A 20,437-nucleotide genomic window follows, 5' to 3' on the forward strand; every position below is an offset into this window, starting at 1 on the left:
ATATCGATTGAGATAAGAATCAAGGAAAACCAAGTCCTGAGGAACATTATCATGGGAGGGCTTATTTGAAGAGAAGGAGCTAGCAATGGTAAGAAGAAGTTGACAGAATGAAAGGAGATACCGGGACACTATGCAGTTATGGAGGCCAAAGGAAAACAGAGAGAGTGGAAGGAAAAAACAGGAGATAAGAGGGGTCAACGAGACTGCATGCATTTTTGTTCGAATTTATTCACACCTCCTTCATCATCTTCTCTGACTTCTTTGGAAGAAATGCTGCCTTTAACAGTAAGAATGTGGGATCCCTGGGTGGCTCAGCGGTTTAGTGCCTGACTTTGGCCCAGGGTGGGATCCTGGAGTCCCGAATTCGAGTCCCACATCGGGCTCTGTGCATGGCAGCTGCTCTCTCGATCTCTCTTTATCTCATGAAAAAATAAATTTAAAAAGAGTATATATGCCCTTGTGATATCTGACACACCCTAAATTATTCATGTACTTGAAATATGTATTTCCCGTCCCAAATCCACATTTGTTAATGAAATGTTACAGTTAATCCTGATGATGAAAATGTTAGCTTTTATGCTTTGAAATATGTAGCAGGCACCAGCTTGCAGTCAATGTTTGATATTCAGGAAATTGTGTGCCAGTGGCTCACAAAGTGGCCACAATAATGGCAATACAATAAACACGAAACACCGGTCACCATTACGATAGAATGAACCAGAAACAGTAATGCTGCTATACTGCTACTAATATTTACTAATATTTGACTGGTTCCTGGATATTACTGAGGGCCCGTACGAGTTTTTATGCATTATTTCACGTAGCGGCATCGAAAATATCACGAGACAAATACTGTCGGTATACCTTTAAGATAGTACGAAAGTGATCAAGGCTTCGAGAGAGAGGTCAAGATGTCAGCTCAGTGTCTCACAGTCCCCGAGGGGGACAGCCCCGTTTAATGGCATGCTGGACTGTCAGTTCAGGCTTTGAGCATTTTTGTGAGTTTCCCTTTAAGAAAACCCAACATAGTCAAGTTTTGTATTATTTTCAGAAAGGCACAAGTTGCAGGGACCTCCCGGTCGCCACCTAAATCCTTGCTCTCCTCTTTTTCCTGGGCCCCATCTAGGCAGCATTGCCCAGCTTTCCTTGCTGTCACGCGTGACCATGTGCCTGAGATCTAGGCAATGGGACGGCAAGCGGAAATGATGCGTGCCACTGCCAGGCCTAACTTGTAAACACCTGGCACCTTGTACACCTCTATGCTCTTTGCCCCTTCTAGCAAACTGCTAATGGGGCCACGTCCGGGGCTCCCGTGGAAGCCCCATGTTGGATGTGGCAGACTTTCTGACAGCCGGGATCCCTGTGGAAGTGCATGGATAGTGCCTGCCAGGAGGACCCAGTCACTTTCCCAGTAATGTGCCAAGAGTAATAGATAAACGAATTGAGATAAACCATTTGAGTCCCTGTACACGTTTGGGTTTACGTGTTAGGGTAATAGTCTACCACCCCTGACACAAGCTGGGCAAAAATTAATTTGTGGTATGCCCTGCTCTGTCACCGTGAATTGCATCTTCCTGCATGTTGAATAGTGGCTCAAACAGGGGCTTTGTTTATTCCAGGTAACACATGGCAGGAATACATAATCCAGGGCTGCTACTACAGTTCGGGCAGCCCGGATCTCCTCTCTTCTCGTCCCTCTCTCCTTAAATGTGGCTTTTGTCTCAATTTGGAACCCAGGAGTCGTTGTTGAGCTACTGGCGTTTTCTCTACCGGGGACAGACCCTTCTTCCCGTCATCTTGTTTGGTCTCCGTGAACTCTTCAATGGGTTTGTCATTTCATAACGCTTAGGTGCACTCCAAAATTCCAAAGACAGCACCTTTCTCGATTGACATGTTTTGAAATTTACATGGAAAACAAGAACTTTGTAAAGGACTTCCACCTCCACAGTGACAACCTTCAAACCATTTTCTGCAGTACTGGGATAGGCAGGCACTACTAGAGACCATGGCTTATAGCTGAAGATGTGCTGTAGCCCCAGAGCAGCAAAGGGACACAAAGCAGTGAAGAGGGGAGGGCCAGGGGTGGGCAAAGGGGTGGTGGAAGGGGATGAGGGTGGGGGGTGGGGGTGAATGGGTGACGGGCAGTGAGGGGGGCATCAGATGGGATGAGCACTGGGTGCTATTCTCTATGTTGGCAAATGGAACACCAATAAAAAATAAATTTATTATTTTAAAAAAAAGTACCGAAGGTCTGGCCCTTGCTCCACTGTGTGGCTCTGCAAACTTGGGTAAGCATCTGTAGTCTCTGACCATGGTCCTCTTAACTTATACACGGGCCTTGCACCAATTCACCTTCCAGAGGGATATTAAGATCATCCAATGAGTCACGGGTATGTATCCCTTCAGGCCAGGACCGCATAGCTCGCTGAAATGTTGTCTGTATTCATGGGCAAACAGTGTCCAATACGAATGGTGAGTTCTAAATCTGCTTGGCAGAATGATACAGGCTTCCTGCACGGTCAATGCCAGGCACAGGAATACGGTCCTCTTAGCACACAGAGGACTGGATTACAGTGCAGTGAGAGGAGTGAGGTGGCACAAGTCACAGCAACAGGCAAAGGAAGGAGTGACAGCCAAGGGTCTCGGCAGAGAGGTTGGTTGAGCTCATTCAAGGGTGCAGTGGCAGGCAACAGCCAGGGTGTGCTTCGGGGAGTGGCAAGAAGCTCAGGATGGGGAGGATAAAGGGGAAGTCAAAGGAGACGAGGTGCTAAGGATCCTCGTATGTAGGGTCGACCCTCGTGTGGAGGCTGTCAGGAATCACGGAAGGATCTGAGTCATCAGAGTGTAACGTTAATACCGGAGGACTCAGAGTTCGGCCTGACTTAGAATATTTGTTTTTACTCTTTAGAGATTATTTATTTATTTATTTCTTCCTGAGAGTTGCAGAGAGAAAGCGAGGCAGAGACACAGGCGGAGTTGGAGAACCAGGCTCCAGGCAGGGAGCCCTACGTGGGACTCCATCCTGGGTCTCCAGGATGAGGCCCCGGGCTGAGGGGGTGCTAAACCGCTGAGCCGCCCAGGCGGCCCCGACTTAGGAGTGTTCATTCTACCACAGGCTGTGGCTTTTGGCACAGGATAAACGAAATGAGTGGTGGGACGGGACAGAGAACCAGAATCGGGGACATAGCAAACCTTGACATGTGACTGGGCACAGCTGATAGTGGCGAAAGTGTGCACCCTTCAGAAAAATGGGGACGGTATGGTGATTTTTTTCCCTGGGGGGGGGGGAGCAGAAGCAATTAGATGACGACCGGACAGGAAGCACAAAAACCAATTTCACGTGAGCAAAGACTAAAAGATACAAAATAAGGCCTTAAGTCAATTTTGAGGAAACATTTTTGACCTTGGAGTACAGGCAGCTTCATCTTAAAAGGCCCAGGAGGCCAGGAATCACCTGGGTAAATCGGAAACGTCACAGTTTAGACGCTTTGCGCATCAACGGACATTATCAACAGGCCAGGCAGGCAACCTGAGGAATGGATAAAGATCATTGCAAATGACCGATCAGGTAAGGGATTAAAATCCTGAACCGGTAAGGAGGTCCTACAACTCACCCGTGGTGCAGAGGAAAAAAGAAAGAAGAAAGAAAGAAAGAATGAAAGAAAGAAAGAAAGAAAGAAAGAGACAGAGAAAGAAAGAAAGAAGGAAAGAAAGAAAGAAAGAGAGAAAGAAAGAAAGAAAGAAAGAAGAAAAGAAAGAAAGAAAGAAAGAAAGAAAGAAAGAAAAAGAGAAAGAAAGAAAGAAAGACAGAAAGAAAGACAGAAAGAAAGAAAGAAAGAAAGAAAGAAAGAAAGACAGACCAGCACGCACCCGAAAAAGAAAAATACCTTATTAAAAATTGGCAAAGCACCTCAATGGACATATGTGCAGAGAAAGGGTACCCGTGGCCCCGACCCGTAGGCACTTGAAAAGATGGTCTACGTGACTAATCACCAGTGGAATGAAAAGTGAGCACGGCAAGCAGCAAGCACTTCACACTCTGTAGGATGCCTGTTTTCAAACAGAGAAACTCAAGGCAACAACAAAACGAAAGCCTAAAGCAAGCAACTGGGACTAACCGGAGTTGGCATGATGTGGAGAAAGGGGAACCACTGTGCACTGCTGGTAGGACTGTGAACAGGTCATCCAGTCCTCTGAAGCCTTGGGCTCGTTTATCTCTACGTATTTCTCTTGGGCTCATTTAAACCCCACAGAGCGTAATGGCACGTTCGGCAGACGTGAGATTCTTCGTAGCATCGCTGCCCTCCAGGGCGCTGCAGTGGAAATAAGGGCATGTGGACGGAGAAGCAATGGGGCGACGGCATTGAGGAGCGGTTCCCCGGGGGCGTGTGCTCCCAGGGGAAGGGGACCGCGTCCACGGAGCGGTTCCCCGGGGGCGTGTGCTCCCAGGGGGAAGGGGACCGCTTCCAGGCCTACTCCTGGGGCTCCACGGAATAGCACAGACCCTGTTAGGGCACAACGCTGGGTGGAAAAGGACGCGGCGCAACCACCGACGTCAGGCAGGCCGCTGACAGGAGTCCAGCCCTCCTAGCCAGGCAAGCCAGCGGGAGGCCAGCACAGGGAAGGACACGCGCAGGGGTCTGCGAAACAGCACCAAAGGCAACCCCCCAACCGCCAACCCAAGAGCGGAGCCGAGACAACGCAGGGGGTCGTTTGCACAGGACCCTCGGGGAGACGGCTGTTCCTCCGGGAAGCGGAAGCACTGGGTGGAAAGGGCCCCGCCAGGAGCCCGACGAGGACCTGCGAAAAGCCTTCCGCCTCAGGTCGGCAAGGTGGAGGCTTGAGCGGCCACCTGCTCCACAACCCAGTACCCTTTAGTGATTTCCCAGGAAGATGAAACGTCCTCGGGCTGCAGAACCGGAACCGCGCAGCCTGGGCCCCGGGGCTCGACCCTCGGCCCTCGGCCCTCGGCCGTCGGCCCGCGGCCCTCGACGCGCCACCCTGGGTCCTGACCCAAGACGCTCGGCCCTCGCCACGTGAGCCCCGTACCTCGACCTCCCTCGACACTCGACCCTCCAATCTCGACCCTCGACCCTCGAATCTCGACCCTCGAACCTCGACCCTCGATCCTCAGGGCCCGCAGGCCCCGGCGCCTGGAGGGCAGGGGGCCCGAGGGGCGTGTCTCTGGCGAGGCCCCGCCTCCCGCGTGCGCGTGCGCATGCGCACTGGGCCAGCCGCTCGGCGTCGCTCCCGCGCAGGCGAGGCTGACTGGCTCCTCCCAGTCAGTCGCGAGGCCCTCAGAGGAGCGTCGTCGCGGAGGACGTGCTGTGGAGGTCGTTGTGTGCGTGGAGGCCTGAGAGAGGTGGGGGATGGCGATGGCGATGGCGATGGCGATGGCGATGGAAGGGGCGGAGGGAGGGGCAAGACACAGGCGATGGGGATGGGGGTGGGGCGGAGGGACGGAGGGACGAGGGACGCAGGGAGGACCGACGGAGACAGGGGTGGGGCGGGGCGGGGGGGGGCCTAGGGACGGAGGGTCGCAGGACCGAGGGGCAAGACAGAGGGGTTGGGGCTAGCGCTGGGGCATACGCACTGCGGGACAGAGGAAGGGTCAAGACAAACGGGGGCCGGGCCGGGGGTCGGGCGTAGCGACCCCCTGGGAGGCCCCGCCAGGCAGGCAGGCGGACCCGGTGGCACTGGGTGGCCGTGGGGGGGGGTATCCTGGAACGTCCGGGACCAGGGCGTGGGGCGGCCACGGGGGTGGCGGGGCTGACCTCTGAGGTGACGTCCCCACGGGGTCCTCCGGGGCTCCGACGGGATACGACCAGGCCCCTGAGCGCAGAGCTGGCAGGGCGGGGAGCGGGAGCGACGGCCCTCATGGCCCGGGAGGGTGACACCTGGTGAGGAGGGGCCGTCTGCGCCTGGCCCTCCGGCCACACCGCCCGGCCCGACATCTTGGCCCCCGGGGGCGGGGCCACGGCTCGTCCTGGGGGTCCAGATGGCCCGTCGAGGAGCCCCCTCCACCTGACTGTCCGCCGACGGGTGCAGAACGGCTTATTCCCCGTGCATCCCGAGGGGACGCGGGGTTTCGACCCGGCCACGGTCGGGTCTCCAGGCCAGCACAGCCCTGCGGGGAGGGACCTCGGGGGCCGGGCCGGCCTCTGGCCCAACGTAGGCGCAAGAGTGTGGCGGAAGGGCCCGGCACGCAGATGGCCCGGGGCAGCTGACGTGCCCCGGGTCGCCGTCTTGGGGGGGGGCGGGGGAGGCGGGGCTGCGCCGGCCGCATCCTCCTTGCTCCCTCCTGGCCCGGCCAGACACACGAGGACACGCGCAGCCCGGTCTGTGCAGAGGCCCCCTGCCTGCCGACGCTCGCTGACCGTGTCCCCATTTCTCGGTCGGTCGCCTGCTCGGGCTCACAAGGTGCGGGACAACTCGGAGGACACACAGACACCTCGGAGGACAGACACCTGTGCGGATGCCTCGGGTTGGCAGGAAGCGCCTGGGGAGGAAAGCCCCTGCGGAGCCCCAGAGAGTGGCAGCCTGTGATTCGGGCAGAGGAGGGAGCGGAGAGCTGAGTGGGCCAGAGGCTGCTGCTGCTGCGGAAGGTACTGTCTGCCCCACACTTTGCGGACACAGCGCTCGCTCGGAGATGACCGCACGCGGGGCAGGCGTCTGCCTCCCAGTCCTTCGCCCGGTCAACAGTACGGCCCTCCAGCGTGCGCGCCCCCGCACGTGTGTGTGCGCGCCAGCGCAGTTTCACCTGCCGCAGGTTGCCCACTGGATCCTCCTGTCCCAAACCAGGATTCCAGAGGTGGAGATGGCACGCAGCTCTTCTGCCGCGCCGCCACCCCACCCCCCACCCCGACCCCACCCCGCGCCCCCACCCCAACCCCACCCTGCGCCCTGCAGGCCTTCTTTCCCAAATACCTCCCACGTGCCGGGGGCTGTTCTCTGGCGTTTAAGCGCGCCAAAGGCCGGGAACACCTTCTCCGCCGCGTGGTGTGGTCCTGGGCCCCGATCTCCTTTCCTCTGCCCTTGCACAGACACGCAGCCTTTCCTAGCTCTGCCTTGAAAGGCTGTTGGTTTGCCAGAGGCCTCGCAGCCCGCACGGTGACGATATTGCCCCCTCGAAAACTGATCGAAAGGCCACCCTTCCCTTAAGAATGTTTTCCACTGGTGATCCCTGGGTGGCGCAGCGGTTTCGCGCCTGCCTTTGGCCCAGGGCACGATCCTGGAGACCCGGGTTCGAGTGCCACGTCGGGCTCCCGGTGCATGGAGCCTGCTTCTGCCTCTGCCTATGTCTCTGCCTCTCTCTCTCTCTCTCTCTCTCTCTCTGTCTGTGACTATCATAAATAAAATTAAAAAAAAAAAAGAATGTTTTCCACTTTTATTTCAACACAGGAAACACTCCGGTCACTGAGCGCGACGGGGAAGGAAGTCCTCCTGCAGGAACCTTTCTGGAGGATGTGTGGTAATGTGTTTAAAGTAATTTTGGGACAGCCCGGGGGGCTCAGCGTTTTCGGGCTGCCTTCAGCCTAGGCTGTGATCCTGGAAACCCGGGATCGAGTCCCATGCCAGGCTCCCTGCATGGAGCCTGCTTCTCCCTCTGCCTGTGTCTCTGTGCCCTCCTCCCTCCCTCTCTCTCTCTCTCTCGTGAATGAATAAATAAAATCTTTAAAAACAGCAATTTTGACCTGACCAACCCGTAAGGTACTAACACAAATAAGGGGTTGGTTCAGGTAACAGGTATTGCATGTAAACACCTGGCCTGAAAGCTATTTCATCCAAAACAAGCGCGCTGGTTTCAGATCCCCTGAATTGAACACCTCGTGTCATTTCTTTACAGGAATGAATTACAGGACATGATGGAAAGATTTGAAGGTATGATTCAGGGGCCGTTTCGGTGAGAGTGCATTGTTTTGAGCCATATAACCCATGTTAACAAGAAATGTTCATCAATGGACGGTGACGCTGTCATCTAATACATTGCTCCCAGACACAGGGTGTTCCTTAAGTCCTTAGGGTGATTGGGCTTCACGCATGTCCTTAAAAAAGTTTCCCTTTTGATAGTGCACGTGCCGAGAACGGGGCTGTCAGTGGTGAGGTAAGAGTGATGCTTTTGTTTTGTACGTGGGTACATTTGATGGCCTGTGGGGGATATCGGACGAATGTGCGTGAAATAATCTCTCTCCTACTTCGTGTCCCGGGGTAAATGATACATCAGGTTTTAATAAACCATTTTTAATTTTCTCATTGCACTTTCTTTCCTCAACTTTTCTATTTCCATTCTTTGGTGCAGACGTTTGAATTGAAGCCTGCCAGCTCAGGCTTTGTCGTGATGTTTACGCTAATAAACCATGCAGTGGAAACCTAAAGACCACTGTGCTAGCATGCTGGCAAAGTCTGATCAGCACCAATAAACCTAAAAGTTTTTGGTTGTTCTGTCAGATGTCCCTTATCCGTTAACGGGGTTACAGGATAAGACTCTTAGCAAGGAGTGCGAGTCAATATTTGAGTCCTCTATGGGGATCAGTCGTACAAGCAGGTGTGTATTTGAAAGCTTTGCTCTATTGGGTGGCTGTCAGGGTTCTCGGCCTCTGAGCAGCCTCGTGAACTGGTGAGTACGCTGGCAAACTGGGAGTATAAAATAGGTGTAAAACGGTGCGTCTTTCCATGATCCCCAGAACATAGCTACTGATGGCAGGTCCGTCACATACAATCAAAAGCAGTTTCTCAACTGTGAAAAATTTTACATATTGCGAGGCTGCTTTTCAAAAATGGTGTAAGAAAAGCCCCATTTATTTACTCAAAAACATCTTTAGGACGTGATTTTGAATATGTTCTTTTATTTCCTTAATCTCTCCACGGTCTTTTGTCTTTAACTCACGTATACTGAAAATCCTCGTTGACTACATTAAAACACACACGCATGCACGCAAAGCCCTTTTGTCTCCTTTCATTTATTTATGTGCCTCCCTTTCGGACGCTTTTAAGATAGAATGGTAAGGTGTGTTTTATACATCTACTTCTAACAATAATCCATCTCAATGAGTCCTTTCGTTTGGAGGATATTTCATAAAGTGTTTAGAGACTAGCCCCTACCACTGTTTTTTTTTCACAAGAAAATCAAAGACAGTCATTGAGACCCCCTTTTTGTTTTACACATTTTAGGAGATAGTCACTTTTCTTTATTAGCCCTTCTTTCAGTGTAAGTTTGAAAAGGGGGGGGGCTGTGTGCAGGCAACAAAGAAAAATCAGGATGCAGAAACTAGTAACTGAAAGGTTTCACACACAAAAAGAAGCAAATCACCTTGCTTTCTAATGTGAGGCCTTTTATCAAAATGCTAATTGTCTTTCCAATGCTCCGGAACCAAAACTGCCTACGTTGTTTTTGAATAAGCTGCCAAAAAATAATTTTCAGTGTTAAATGTTAATAAATATATATGCTGAGTAATATTCCATTGTATACATAAACCACGTCTTCTTTATCCATTCATCTTTCGATGGGCACCATTAGAAACGACAAATACCCACCATTTGCTTCGACGTGGATAGAACTGGAGGGTATTATGCTGAGTGAAATAAGTCAGTCGGAGAAGGACAAACATTATATGGTCTCATTCATTTGGGGAATATAAAAAATAGTGAAAGGGAATACAGGGGAAAGGAGAAAAAATGAGTGGGAAATGTCACAAAGGGAGACAGAACATGAGAGACTCGTAACTCTGGGAAACCAACTGGGGGGGTGGAAGGGGAGGTGGGGTGGGGGTGACTGGGTGACGGGCACTGAGGGGGGGCACTTGATGGGATGAGCACTGGGTGTTATTCTATATGTTGGCAAATTGAACACCATAAAAAGAAATTTATATATGCTTATATTTATGCTTCTCATAGATGAGATTAAAGAGCTCTTTGATGAAAATAGAAAAAGAGTCATGATGGAAACCAAAGCTTCTGTCGAAAGCATTAACCAGAAAATTGAGTGTGTCTGGAAAACTCAGGAAGAGCAAAGGTATCAGTGTTGGAGCCAGGCGCTGTGTGTCATTTCTTAGTATTTGTGTGATCACAGATTAATTCAAAACAATACTGCTTTCTTCCATCTGTTGGAGTCTCTACTGAAGAAATATGTTTGGCTCCATTTCTGTTTGTTTGTTTGGGTTTTTTTTTTTTTTGGTTCCATTTTTTATCTAAGCAGATAGTTCCTTTAGCTCCGTGTTGCAAAGCCTTAATTGGAAAGAGGTGTATTATCGAGAGGTCCATAAAGATAACCCACTTTTTCTCCTTTCAAATTATAATTGAGCTTTCTTGGCATAAGAAGCACTTGTATTCTTTCTTGGAGCATGGAGCTGAGTAAGAGGCCAATGTCTTGTGATCGTTAACTGTATTCAAGTATGTAGAAAAGGTTCATCTTATATTTGAATGATTTTTCTTTTACATTGATCCCTCTTGGGTTTGCTATTCTTTCATACAAAATCTTTATTGTGCCACAGTGGGGGAAAAGTGAAAGGTTACTGTGTGGGGAAGTGGTATCGGTGGATAGGATACCCTCATTGAATCTGTTCGTCACTTCGCAACCTATAGGTTGTTCAGCAAATGAATGGAAATGAAACGATAGAAACAAAACTCCATGTAGATCAAATGCATTTTCTGGGAAATTTAAGTGCCATAAATCTTCCTTTGCTTTCAAGAGCCAAGGCATACAAGACAAGCATCCCTCTTAGACAGTCAGGAGTGAGAGTAAATACACGGTTAGCAATGAGGGAAAGCCATCCCCTGTAGTTGGCTTTTTTCCATCAGAAAATTCCAGCTGTGATCATTCCCTTCTCGCTTTATAGTATAATTTATGTCCAGTCAATTTGGTTTTGAATGGGTTGACATTTTTCTTAGCCATATAAAGTCATGACACTCTTCTCTATTATGTTTTACAGGCAGGAGCTTCATCATGAATACTCTCAGGAGTTTCTAACTTTGTTTCAAGAGTTGGATATCGATATACAGAAAACCAAGGAAGAAGAAGAAAATCTCACTGTTGGTATCAGGCTCAGCTTTATAGTGAATGTATTGTAACCAAGTGCCAAGCAGGAATGCTGAGCCCGGCCACACCTGAGGCCTGTAGATTTGAGCCAGAGCCCTGTTTCCATTCACTGCTGGCTATGTGGTTGGGCCCTGATGATGGAGAAACGCAGGGACGTACAGGCACACATCCTACTCACAGAAGCCCTTGGTCTTTACCTCCTCTCTTGGTTGGGATTCCTGCAGTTCCAAGTGACAGGCACTTCCCAGAGTACCATAGAAGGATGTCCTGGTCTGTCTGAAGAAGCCAGAGGGAGTTTTGCACCAGGTGTAGCTGGATGAGGCTGGGGAAAGGTTGCTGAGGCAGTACCATCCGGGCTCTGCCTCCGTCCTCTAGAAGGCCCCTCCACGGGATCAGCATGATAGCCTCTTAAATCCCAGATCCAGTCCCAGGTGAACTGAGATAAGCTTTCCCCATAGGTCTGGCAGGAACGTCCCCGGGACTGCTCCCAATCATCTAGTTTCAATCGATTGCTCATTCCTGAACGAATCACTGAGCTCAGGGCATGGTTCACCCTAAATGGACTGGCCCGTGTCGCATTTAGGAAAAAGAATGGTGGTGGAGATGTTGCTCTTTGAGGGCAGAGGAGAAGGCTTGGAACTGTTTTCTGAGGGTGGGACAGGGGATGGACAAGGGAGAGATGGCTGCCAGGCCACATTCCGGTCCAATATGGGTGGGTGTCATAACAATCACAGATTTACACGAGAGTAGTCGTACTCATGGTTGTGGGTGCGTCTGAGCAGCTGCAGAGTTGGATTTTCCAGGGTTGAGCTGAGGTTAGCCGTGCACCTCGACAGAGTGAGAAGGGGCCAAGGCATATAAGCAAAGGTGGAGGTTTGACCATTGACCATGGATTTAGCTGGAAAGCGGGAAAAATCAGGCCAGGGGGTGGAGACAGGGGATGGTGAAAAGCATTCCCTTCAATGGATGTGGGATCCTGGTAGGGTACTGAGCTGTGTGTAGCATGAAAGGGAGTGAGCCACACACGCAGGGAGGTAGAGAGGTTGAACCTAGGGAAAATGGACAAGCAGTGTAGTACAGTGGTCAAGAGCCTGGACAGTGGAACGATAAGTTTTGGGACCCAGTTCTGATTTTCTAGTTTCTAGCTTTGAACTCAGGGCCAAATTGTCTTTCTCTGAGCCTCAGGTTCCTCATCTACGAAAGAGAGTATAAGAAGAGTACTTACAGCTGGGGCAGGGTTTTTGTTTGTTTGTTTGGATTTAAATGAGCACCTCTACAATAAGCTTAATCGAAATGGTTCGGAACAGTATCTGTACACAGTTCCTCTCTACGTCTTTGATATTATTAACATCATGCAGGTGTTTCAGTTATCGGGCTGACAAGACCTAAGGTGTGACTCCGAAAGTGAGTGGCTAAGTAAGGCTGTAACAAGATCACTGGCAAGGGAATAGGAAGATCACGGAAGGATTATCGGAAGGATCCTGCGTGTGGATTTTGAAATCAACATAAGATACATGTTTTGAATATTGTTAAGAAAGGAAATTTCCTCCTCAGTGACTGGCAGATAAGATGATTGTGGTGCTTTTGTATATTCCTGGTAAACACAAAGGACGTAAGCTAGGTGATAAGAGAGAAGATATTAAAAATACTCATTGAAAAACTATTCAAGTTTCATCTAGATTTGTCGCTGTTAAATTTTACAATAGTTAAATTTTACAAGTGGTCATCGCAGCTTTCTTTTTCCCTTTTGCGTCCGTAGAATATATTCCGACTGCAACAGGAATTATTACAACACTCCAAAACTGTTGAGAGCCAGAGAATGCGAGCATTTGAAGAGCTGTGTGAGCAATTCTCAAAGGTCTGTCGAATTTGGTAACACGATACAGTCTCATAAAATGGACTATGGACATGGCAGTAGAAAACTGTTGTTTTTCTTTCTTAATGCAGGTTAAAAACATTTTGGTCATGCCTTTAATTACTTAGGCAATCAAAATCACGCATTTTCCATTTTGAACTCACTGTTCTGATTTTAACGTAAATGCTAAATGTACTTTTACTTTTCAGATTCGTTCATGGCTTTGTGGGTGTTTTTCAAAACCGGGAATGGTAGATTGGGGATTTTACCAAGAAATTGGCAGGAGACTGATCCTTTAATAACAGTTTAATCATGGCTGTTTGTTCCTGAGTCAGTTTTCCTTAGGAGAGCAGTGATGAATGTATCATTTGAACGTAGGAAGTCTAAATCATTTCTCAGCGTCATTTACTTTTCTTTGTACGGCCAAAGTTTCTTAAACAGCAAGTAGCCAATTCTATTCTCAATTGCATTTTATTTTAATTTTGTTTGGAAGTAGGCTCTTAATTTATTCATGAGAGACAGAAAGAGAGAGAGGCAGAGACACAGGCAGAGGGAGAAGCAGGCTCCATGCAGGGAGACCGACGTGGGACTCGACCCCGGGTCCCCAGGATCACACCCTGGGCTACAGGCAGCACCAAACCGTTGAGCCATCCAGGCTGCCCTTCAGTTGCACTTTATAAGTATCTTGTGGCACATTTGCTTTTAGAATGATTAGAGTGACTAAGAGTGGCCTTATATGCCAACTTACAGTTTCAAGAGACAGCACAGATGTATAGGAGAATGAAGGAAGCCAGAGTGAGAGTATAAGCTTGTGAACTGAGATTACCTCCACTCACATTTTCACATTAGCAAATTATCCTCAGTGACACAGACCTCTGTGGCTCCAGCTTGGTGGTGGTGGTGGTGGTGGTGCTATTTCTTGGAATCACTTGGCTATTCACGGACTTTTGTGGATCCACGTGATCTGTAGGATTGCTTTGTAGAAGCATTTCTGTAGAAAGAATAGCATTGGGGTTTCGTCGGGGATAACATGGAGTCTGTAGATTGATTTGGGCGGGATGGGCATTGGAGCAATACCAAGTCTTCCCGTCTATGAGCATGGGATAATTTTTCCATGTATGTATACCGTCTTTCATTTCTTTCATCAGTGCTTTCTAGTTATTTTTTTAAGATTTATTTATTTATTTACTTATGATAGACAGATTGAGAAAGAGAGAGAGAGTTAGGCAGAGACAGAGGAGGAGAGAGAAGCAGGCTCCATGCCAGGAGCCCGACGTGGGACTCGATCCCGGGACTCCAGGATCGCGCCCTGGGCCAAAGGCAGGCGCCAAACCGCTGAGCCACCCAGGGATCCCCAGTGCTTTGTAGTTTTCAGCGTCCTCCGAGTCCTTCACCTTCTCGGTTACAGTGCTTTCCTAAGTATACGTTACTCTTTTTGGACGCCGTTGTAAATGGGATGTTTCCCTAATTTCACTTTTGGGTAATTCGTCGTTGCATGTAAAAATATAGCTGACATTTGTGTATTGATTTTATGACTTGTGACTTTGCTGTTTTCATTAATTATTGTCAGTTTTAAAAGATTCTTACTTATTTCAGAGAGAGAACGAGAGGGGGGAGAGAGAGAATGAGGTGTGGGGGAGGTGTGGAGGGAGAAGGAGAAGCAGACTCCACACTGAGCAGGGAGGCCATTGTGTGGCTCCATCCCAGGTCCTGCGATCATGGCTTGAGCCGACAGCAGATGCTTAACAGATGTAGCCACACAGGCACCCCCATTTGTTACTTCTAACAGGAAACAGGGTTTCCTCCCTGTTTTGCGTTGCTTTCTTTTGAGTGTTGGAATCTGTGGGGTTCTGCACATATAAGGACACACTATGGGGACGCCAGGGAGGCTCATTGGTTGAGCTGCTGCTTTCGGCTCAGGCCGTGATCCTGGGGTCCTGGGATCAAGTCCCACAGCAGGCTCCCCGCAGGGAGCCTGCTTCTCCCTCTGCCCATGTCTCTGCCTGCCTCTCTCTCTCAGTCCTCTGATTTCAAAATAAGTACCCTTTAGAGGATTTTAGCGTTACACATACACGAAATAGTTATATTCCATTTGTTTCCCAGGAGAGAGCATGTTGCTCTAATGCTCTGCCAAGTCCATTTATCGATGGGATGGAGGTTTCATCAGGTAACAGGAATTAATGCTTCCAAATGCTCTTGCCCAGTGTTACTACGTAGGGTTGCAAATCTAGTGTTTTCCTCGCCTCCTGCATTTCCTTGTCCTTCCCCTCCAGTTACTCGTAGGCTGTGCGGTACTGACGTCAGCCGTGGTACTTTAAATGCTTCCTTCAGATTCCCACTGCAGATGCCCTAGTTGAGGACCTCATCATCCTTTGCTTCCCCTATGAAACTCTCATCTGATCTCTGCGTCCTTCACAGGGCTGAGACATTATCTTCCCATGGCACGGTTCTTCCCTCCTGGAAGCCTGTCCGTGGTTTCCCCTGGTATACTTCTAGATATTCAAAGATTCACCATAGCATGATGCCCTTTTTAGCTTTATTTGCTGCCTCCCACTTGTCCTGATTAATGCCTTGTCTTAACTCTTACTTCTACACCTTGCTCATGCCCTTCACCTGGAATGTTTTTAACTTCTCTCTCTTCGCCTATTGAAATCTTCTCTTGCCAGCTAAGTCGGCATTAATCCCCTTCTGCTGCTGCATAGACCCAACAGGTTGTGCTTCCATAAGGATCATAAATTCTTTTTAAATTTTTATTTATTTATGATAGTCAGAGAGAGAGAGAGAGAGAGAGGCAGAAGCAGGCTTCATGCACCGGGAGCACGACGTGGGATTCGATCCCGGGTCTCCAGGATCGCGCCCTGGGCCAAAGGCAGGCGCCAAACTGCTGCGCCACCCAGGGATCCCTGGGATCATAAAATTTTTGTATCGTTTCTGTTTGCTCTTGGCCCTGGAGTGTGGAAGGGATAGCATGTTCACTCTTAATTTCCTCCACAGTACTCAATTCCATACTTTTTACATGGTATGCGCTATTTCGCCACTTGTGGAATGAATGGCAACATTTAAAATGTAGGTTGTGTTTTTCATAACTTGAAGAGGTGACATCGTGGACCATTTTACTCCCTCCAAGGAAATCATGCTCCCTTGACTACTACTGATAATAAATGCGCTCTTACCTGGTGTTAGAAAGCTGATTACTGGATTTCCAAATTATAGCATTGGTTGGCATGGACTCCCAGGCTTCTCCTATTTTGGGGTCCATTTTGACCTTGACCCTAAGTGCCTGACATTGACCCCTTGCTTTGAGCAAAGTGTGGTAGAGCTGTGTCTCCTAAAATAATAATGTTTTGGGGCACCCGGGTGGCTCAGTTGGTTAAACGTCCAACTCTTGATCTCACTCAGGTCTTGATCTCAGCGTTGTGAGTTGGAGACCCGTGTCGGGCTCCACGCTGGGCGTGGGGCTTACTTAAAATAACAATAGCATTTAACTCAAATCTGATATTTAAATTATTCTTAGTGAAGGTTCTTCACACATGTAGATGTGTGATTTAGATTTTTTAATTCGAATAACTATTGGCCATCACTGCCATATTAAAAGAGTAGTGCTTTTGAAGTTTAGTTTTGCATGTTTTGAACATAAGAAGAAAATGCAGGTTTGGAACTGGACTGTGTTTTCTGTTTCAGGACATGAGAGACTTGGACATCAATCAGGACAATTTTCTTACTGGTGAGCAGAGCACGCTTGGGAAAGAAATGTCCATGTGGCAAAAACAACTTGTGATGGAATACGTAAGTAAACATTTAGACATTGAGATGGTCTGTTTGCAGTTATATGTATAATCCTTTGATAAATACTAAAGGCGTATGTTCTCTCGTTTCATTTAATAGCAACGTCAACAGGCGGCACTCCTTCGAGAGTCTCTTCGTTTTCTGCTGGAATGTGTCTTTGATGACATTTGAAGAAAGGACTTGAACCAAGTAACATGAAGATTGTGGTTTAACGATTCTAGTTTAAATGATCACATCCTGTTATTCGTTGGCTTAAGTGCAAGGCCCTCTTTCTGTGTAAACCCAAGTGAGAGTGAAACAGTTATGTGAGTAGCAGCAATTCCAAAGTTATACGCAGGAAACGTTCAGACCTTTGGTAGGACTGGTGACTTTTTTTCTCCCTAACGCTGTCAATTAAATTTTAGCAATAGAGGTGATTCACGTTTAAGTTTGCTTCAGTGAATCTCTATCAGTCCCAAAAGATAGAAAGTACAATTAGAAACGGTTACCATGCTCCTCCGGAAGGCGGGGGAGGAAAGAATGTATACACCCTTTTGTATATACTCATTAAGTTACAGGGCCAATTGTAATGAAAAGAAGATTTGAAATACCATCTACTCCAGGAAATCACAAAATTTATGAAAAGCAACTTAAGTTTGTGCCCCAGAATAAATGAAACTGCAAAGAGTCATTAAGACACCTGAATAAGATGTGTAAATATCACTTGTGAGACACGGCGTCGTCAATATGCCGTTTCGACCAAAGCAATTAACATGTCATTTGATTGATCTCGGCCCACTGTTAAATGACACCTGCCCTGAGCATTCATTGACAGTATTGCCTTTGCCTGTACAAGAACTTAGCTACCCAAGGTAGAAACATTTTGAACCTGTCTTGAGAGATTCATTACCTAGAAAATTTTGTTTTGCAAGTTTAATATTCAGCAAGTATGTGGAAAGTTGATTGTATGCTCATCTAAAAGCGTCAACAATTAAATTCTGACACCTTGTCTTTTCTGGCGCCCTTCTAACATGCATGACTGTATGAAATCTCCAACTGCAAGCACTCGCTGTCATAAGAACGAAGTTGTCTGAGAATTAGTTTGGAATAAACCGGTTACACATATTCTCTAAGTGACTGAAGTTCCTTTCGTGACTCACTCAGAACAATAACACGAAAAATACTCCCTTTTGGAGGAGAGGACTGTCTTTCCCCCGTTTTTCTGCATGTTTAAAATGTTAATTATGGCCCCTAGAACCACTCTTCTATTTGTTTTATGGTTTTCCTCGTTTCTTTTTTTATACTAAATTTATTTTTTATTGCTGTTCAACTTGCCAACATACAGAATAACACCCAGTGCTCATCCCGTCAAGTGCCCCCCTCAGTGCCCCTCACCCATTCACCCCCACCCCCCGCCCTCCTCCCCTTCCACCACCCCTAGTTCGTTTCCCAGAGTCAGGAGTCTTTTTTTTTTTTTTTAATTTTTATTTATTTATGATAGGCACAGAGAGATAGAGAGAGAGGCAGAGACACAGGCAGAGGGAGAAGCAGGCTCCATGCACCGGGAGCCCGACGTGGGATTCGATCCCGGGTCTCCAGGATCGCGCCCTGGGCCAAAGGCAGGCGCCAAACCGCTGCGCCACCCAGGGATCCCCAGAGTCAGGAGTCTTTATGTTCTGTCTCCCTTTCAGATATTGCCTACCCATTTCTTCTCCCTTCCCTTCTATTCCCTTTCACTATTATTTATATTCCCCAAATGTATGAGAACACATAATGTTTGTCCTTCTCCGACTGACTCATTTCACTCAGCATAATACCATTCCAGTTCCATCCATGTTGAAGCAAATGGTGGGTATTTGTCACTTCTAATGGCTGAGTAATATTCCATTGTATCCATAGACCACATCTTCTTTATCCTAGTTTCTAAAGTAAGTGCAAACATATTCTATTTTTCTTTTCTTTAACACTTTCTTCACTCACGAGACACACACACAGAGAGAGAGAGAGAGACAGAGAGAGACAGAGAGAGAGAGAGAGGGGCAGAGACAGAGGCAGAGGGAGAAGGAGGCTTGATGCAAGGAGCCCCATGTGGGACTCGATCCCGGGACTCCAGGATCATGCCCTGGGCTGAAGGCAGACACACAACCAACTGAGCAGCCCAGGCGTCTCCATGTTCTATTTTTCTAACTTATAACTTACTTCCCTCAGGTAGGGAGAAGGGAGTCCTCCACCACAAGCGAATATCTGATATAAAGTGACACTGTACTCCTTAAATACTTCATTTCAATGAGAGGGATTTTCCCCTTGAGCCAAAACATTAAGTCTTAAGTATTTCCTCAGGCTGTTTTCTCCAAGTTTTTATTTCAATTCCAGTTAGTTAACGTACAGTATAATCATTAGTTTCAGATGTAGAATTTAGTGATTCAGTGCTTCCATACTCGCCCCCCGGTGCTCATCACTGACAAGTGCCTTCCTTATTGCCCATCACCTATCTCACACCCATTTCCCCACCACCACCACCACCGCCACCACTTCCCCTTGAGCCACCATCAGCTTGTTCTCTGTAGTTAAGTCTGTTTCTTGGTCGGCCTCTCTATTCCACCCCAGTCCATGTTCATTTGTTGTGTTTCTTAACTTCCACACGTGAGCGAAATCATATGGTACTTGTCTTTTTCTGACTGCCTTGTTTTGCTTAGCGCAATACTCTCTGGCTCCACCCACGTTGCTGCAAATGGCCAAGATTTCATTATTTGTCATGGTTCAGCAATACTCTGTGTGTGTGTGTGTGTGTGTCTGTGTGTGTGAGTGTACATACTGGGACTGCATCAATACAAAAGGCTTCTGCGCAGCAAAGAAACAATCAACAAACTTAAAGGGCAACCTATGGAATGGGAGAAGATATTTGCAAACGACATATCGGATAAAGGGTTAGTATGCAAAACACATAAAGAACTTATCAAACTCAACAACCAAAAACCAAAGAATACAATTAAAATGGGCAGAGGTTATGAATACGCATTTTTCCAAAGAAGACATAGAGATGGCCAAGTGACACACGAAAAGATGCTGAACATCACTCATCATCGGGGAACTACAAATCAAAACTACAATGAGGTGCGGGCGCCTTGGTGGCTCGGTCGGTCAATCGTCTGCCTTCGGCTCGGGTCATGATCCCAGAGTCCTAAGATTAAGCCCCTTGTCCGGCTCCAGCTCAGCAAGGAGCCAGCATCTCCCACTCCACTCCAGCTCCTGCCCTGTGACGCTATCTCTGTCACTGTCTCGGTCTCTGTCTCAAACAAATAAGTCTTGAGAAAACCCACAGCCCTACAATAGGGTATCACCTCACACCGGTCAGAATGGCCAAAATTAACAAGACAGGAAGCAACAGGGTATGGCGACGATGTGGAGAAAGGGGAAGCCTCTTAAACCATTGGTGGGAGTGCCACTTGGGGCAGCTCCTCTGGAAAATAGTGTGGAGGTTCCTCAGAAAGTCACCCATAGTACTACCCTGAGACCCAGCAATTGCACCACTGGGTATTTACCCAAAGGTTACAAAAATAGTAATTTGAAGGGATATGTGCCCCCCGATGTTTACAGTAGCATTCTCAACAATAGCCAAGTTATGGAAAGAGCCCAAGGATCCATCAGCTGATGAATGGGAAAAGAAGTTGTGGTATATTTCACACGTTTAAGAAGATTATTATTTGAGAAATGTTGCCACCAGGCCCAGAGGCAAAATAAGTGCTCCAGTGTGTTGTCTGTGTATTTTCATGCATATCTGC

The 20,437-nt window shown here is 48.1% G+C and overlaps 1 protein-coding gene across 1 annotated transcript; it reads left to right on the plus strand.

The window, feature by feature from the left end:
• Positions 1 to 5,047: 5,047 nt before the first annotated feature.
• On the plus strand, positions 5,048 to 17,780 carry LOC140596063 (synaptonemal complex protein 3-like). Its single transcript, XM_072743325.1, has 9 exons — positions 5,048 to 5,362; positions 6,421 to 6,605; positions 7,402 to 7,471; positions 7,847 to 7,881; positions 9,895 to 10,012; positions 10,929 to 11,028; positions 12,795 to 12,893; positions 16,572 to 16,676; positions 16,776 to 17,780. The coding sequence occupies exons 2-9, from the start codon at positions 6,476 to 6,478 to the stop codon at positions 16,845 to 16,847; spliced, it is 729 nt and encodes a 242-aa protein (XP_072599426.1). The 5' UTR covers positions 5,048 to 5,362; positions 6,421 to 6,475; the 3' UTR covers positions 16,848 to 17,780.
• Positions 17,781 to 20,437: the final 2,657 nt, after the last annotated feature.

Source organism: Vulpes vulpes, chromosome X (genome assembly GCF_048418805.1).
Source record: "Vulpes vulpes isolate BD-2025 chromosome X, VulVul3, whole genome shotgun sequence".
Lineage (NCBI taxonomy): Eukaryota > Metazoa > Chordata > Mammalia > Carnivora > Canidae > Vulpes > Vulpes vulpes.

Bases quoted from the DNA above. Each gene is read 5' to 3' on its own strand.
- LOC140596063 (XM_072743325.1), top strand. From the start codon at position 6,476: ATGCCTCGGGTTGGCAGGAAGCGCCTGGGGAGGAAAGCCCCTGCGGAG. The intron at 10,013-10,928 runs GTATCAGTGTTG...TATGTTTTACAG, and splicing joins AAAACTCAGGAAGAGCAAAG to GCAGGAGCTTCATCATGAAT. The intron at 11,029-12,794 runs GTTGGTATCAGG...TTGCGTCCGTAG, and splicing joins AAGAAGAAGAAAATCTCACT to AATATATTCCGACTGCAACA.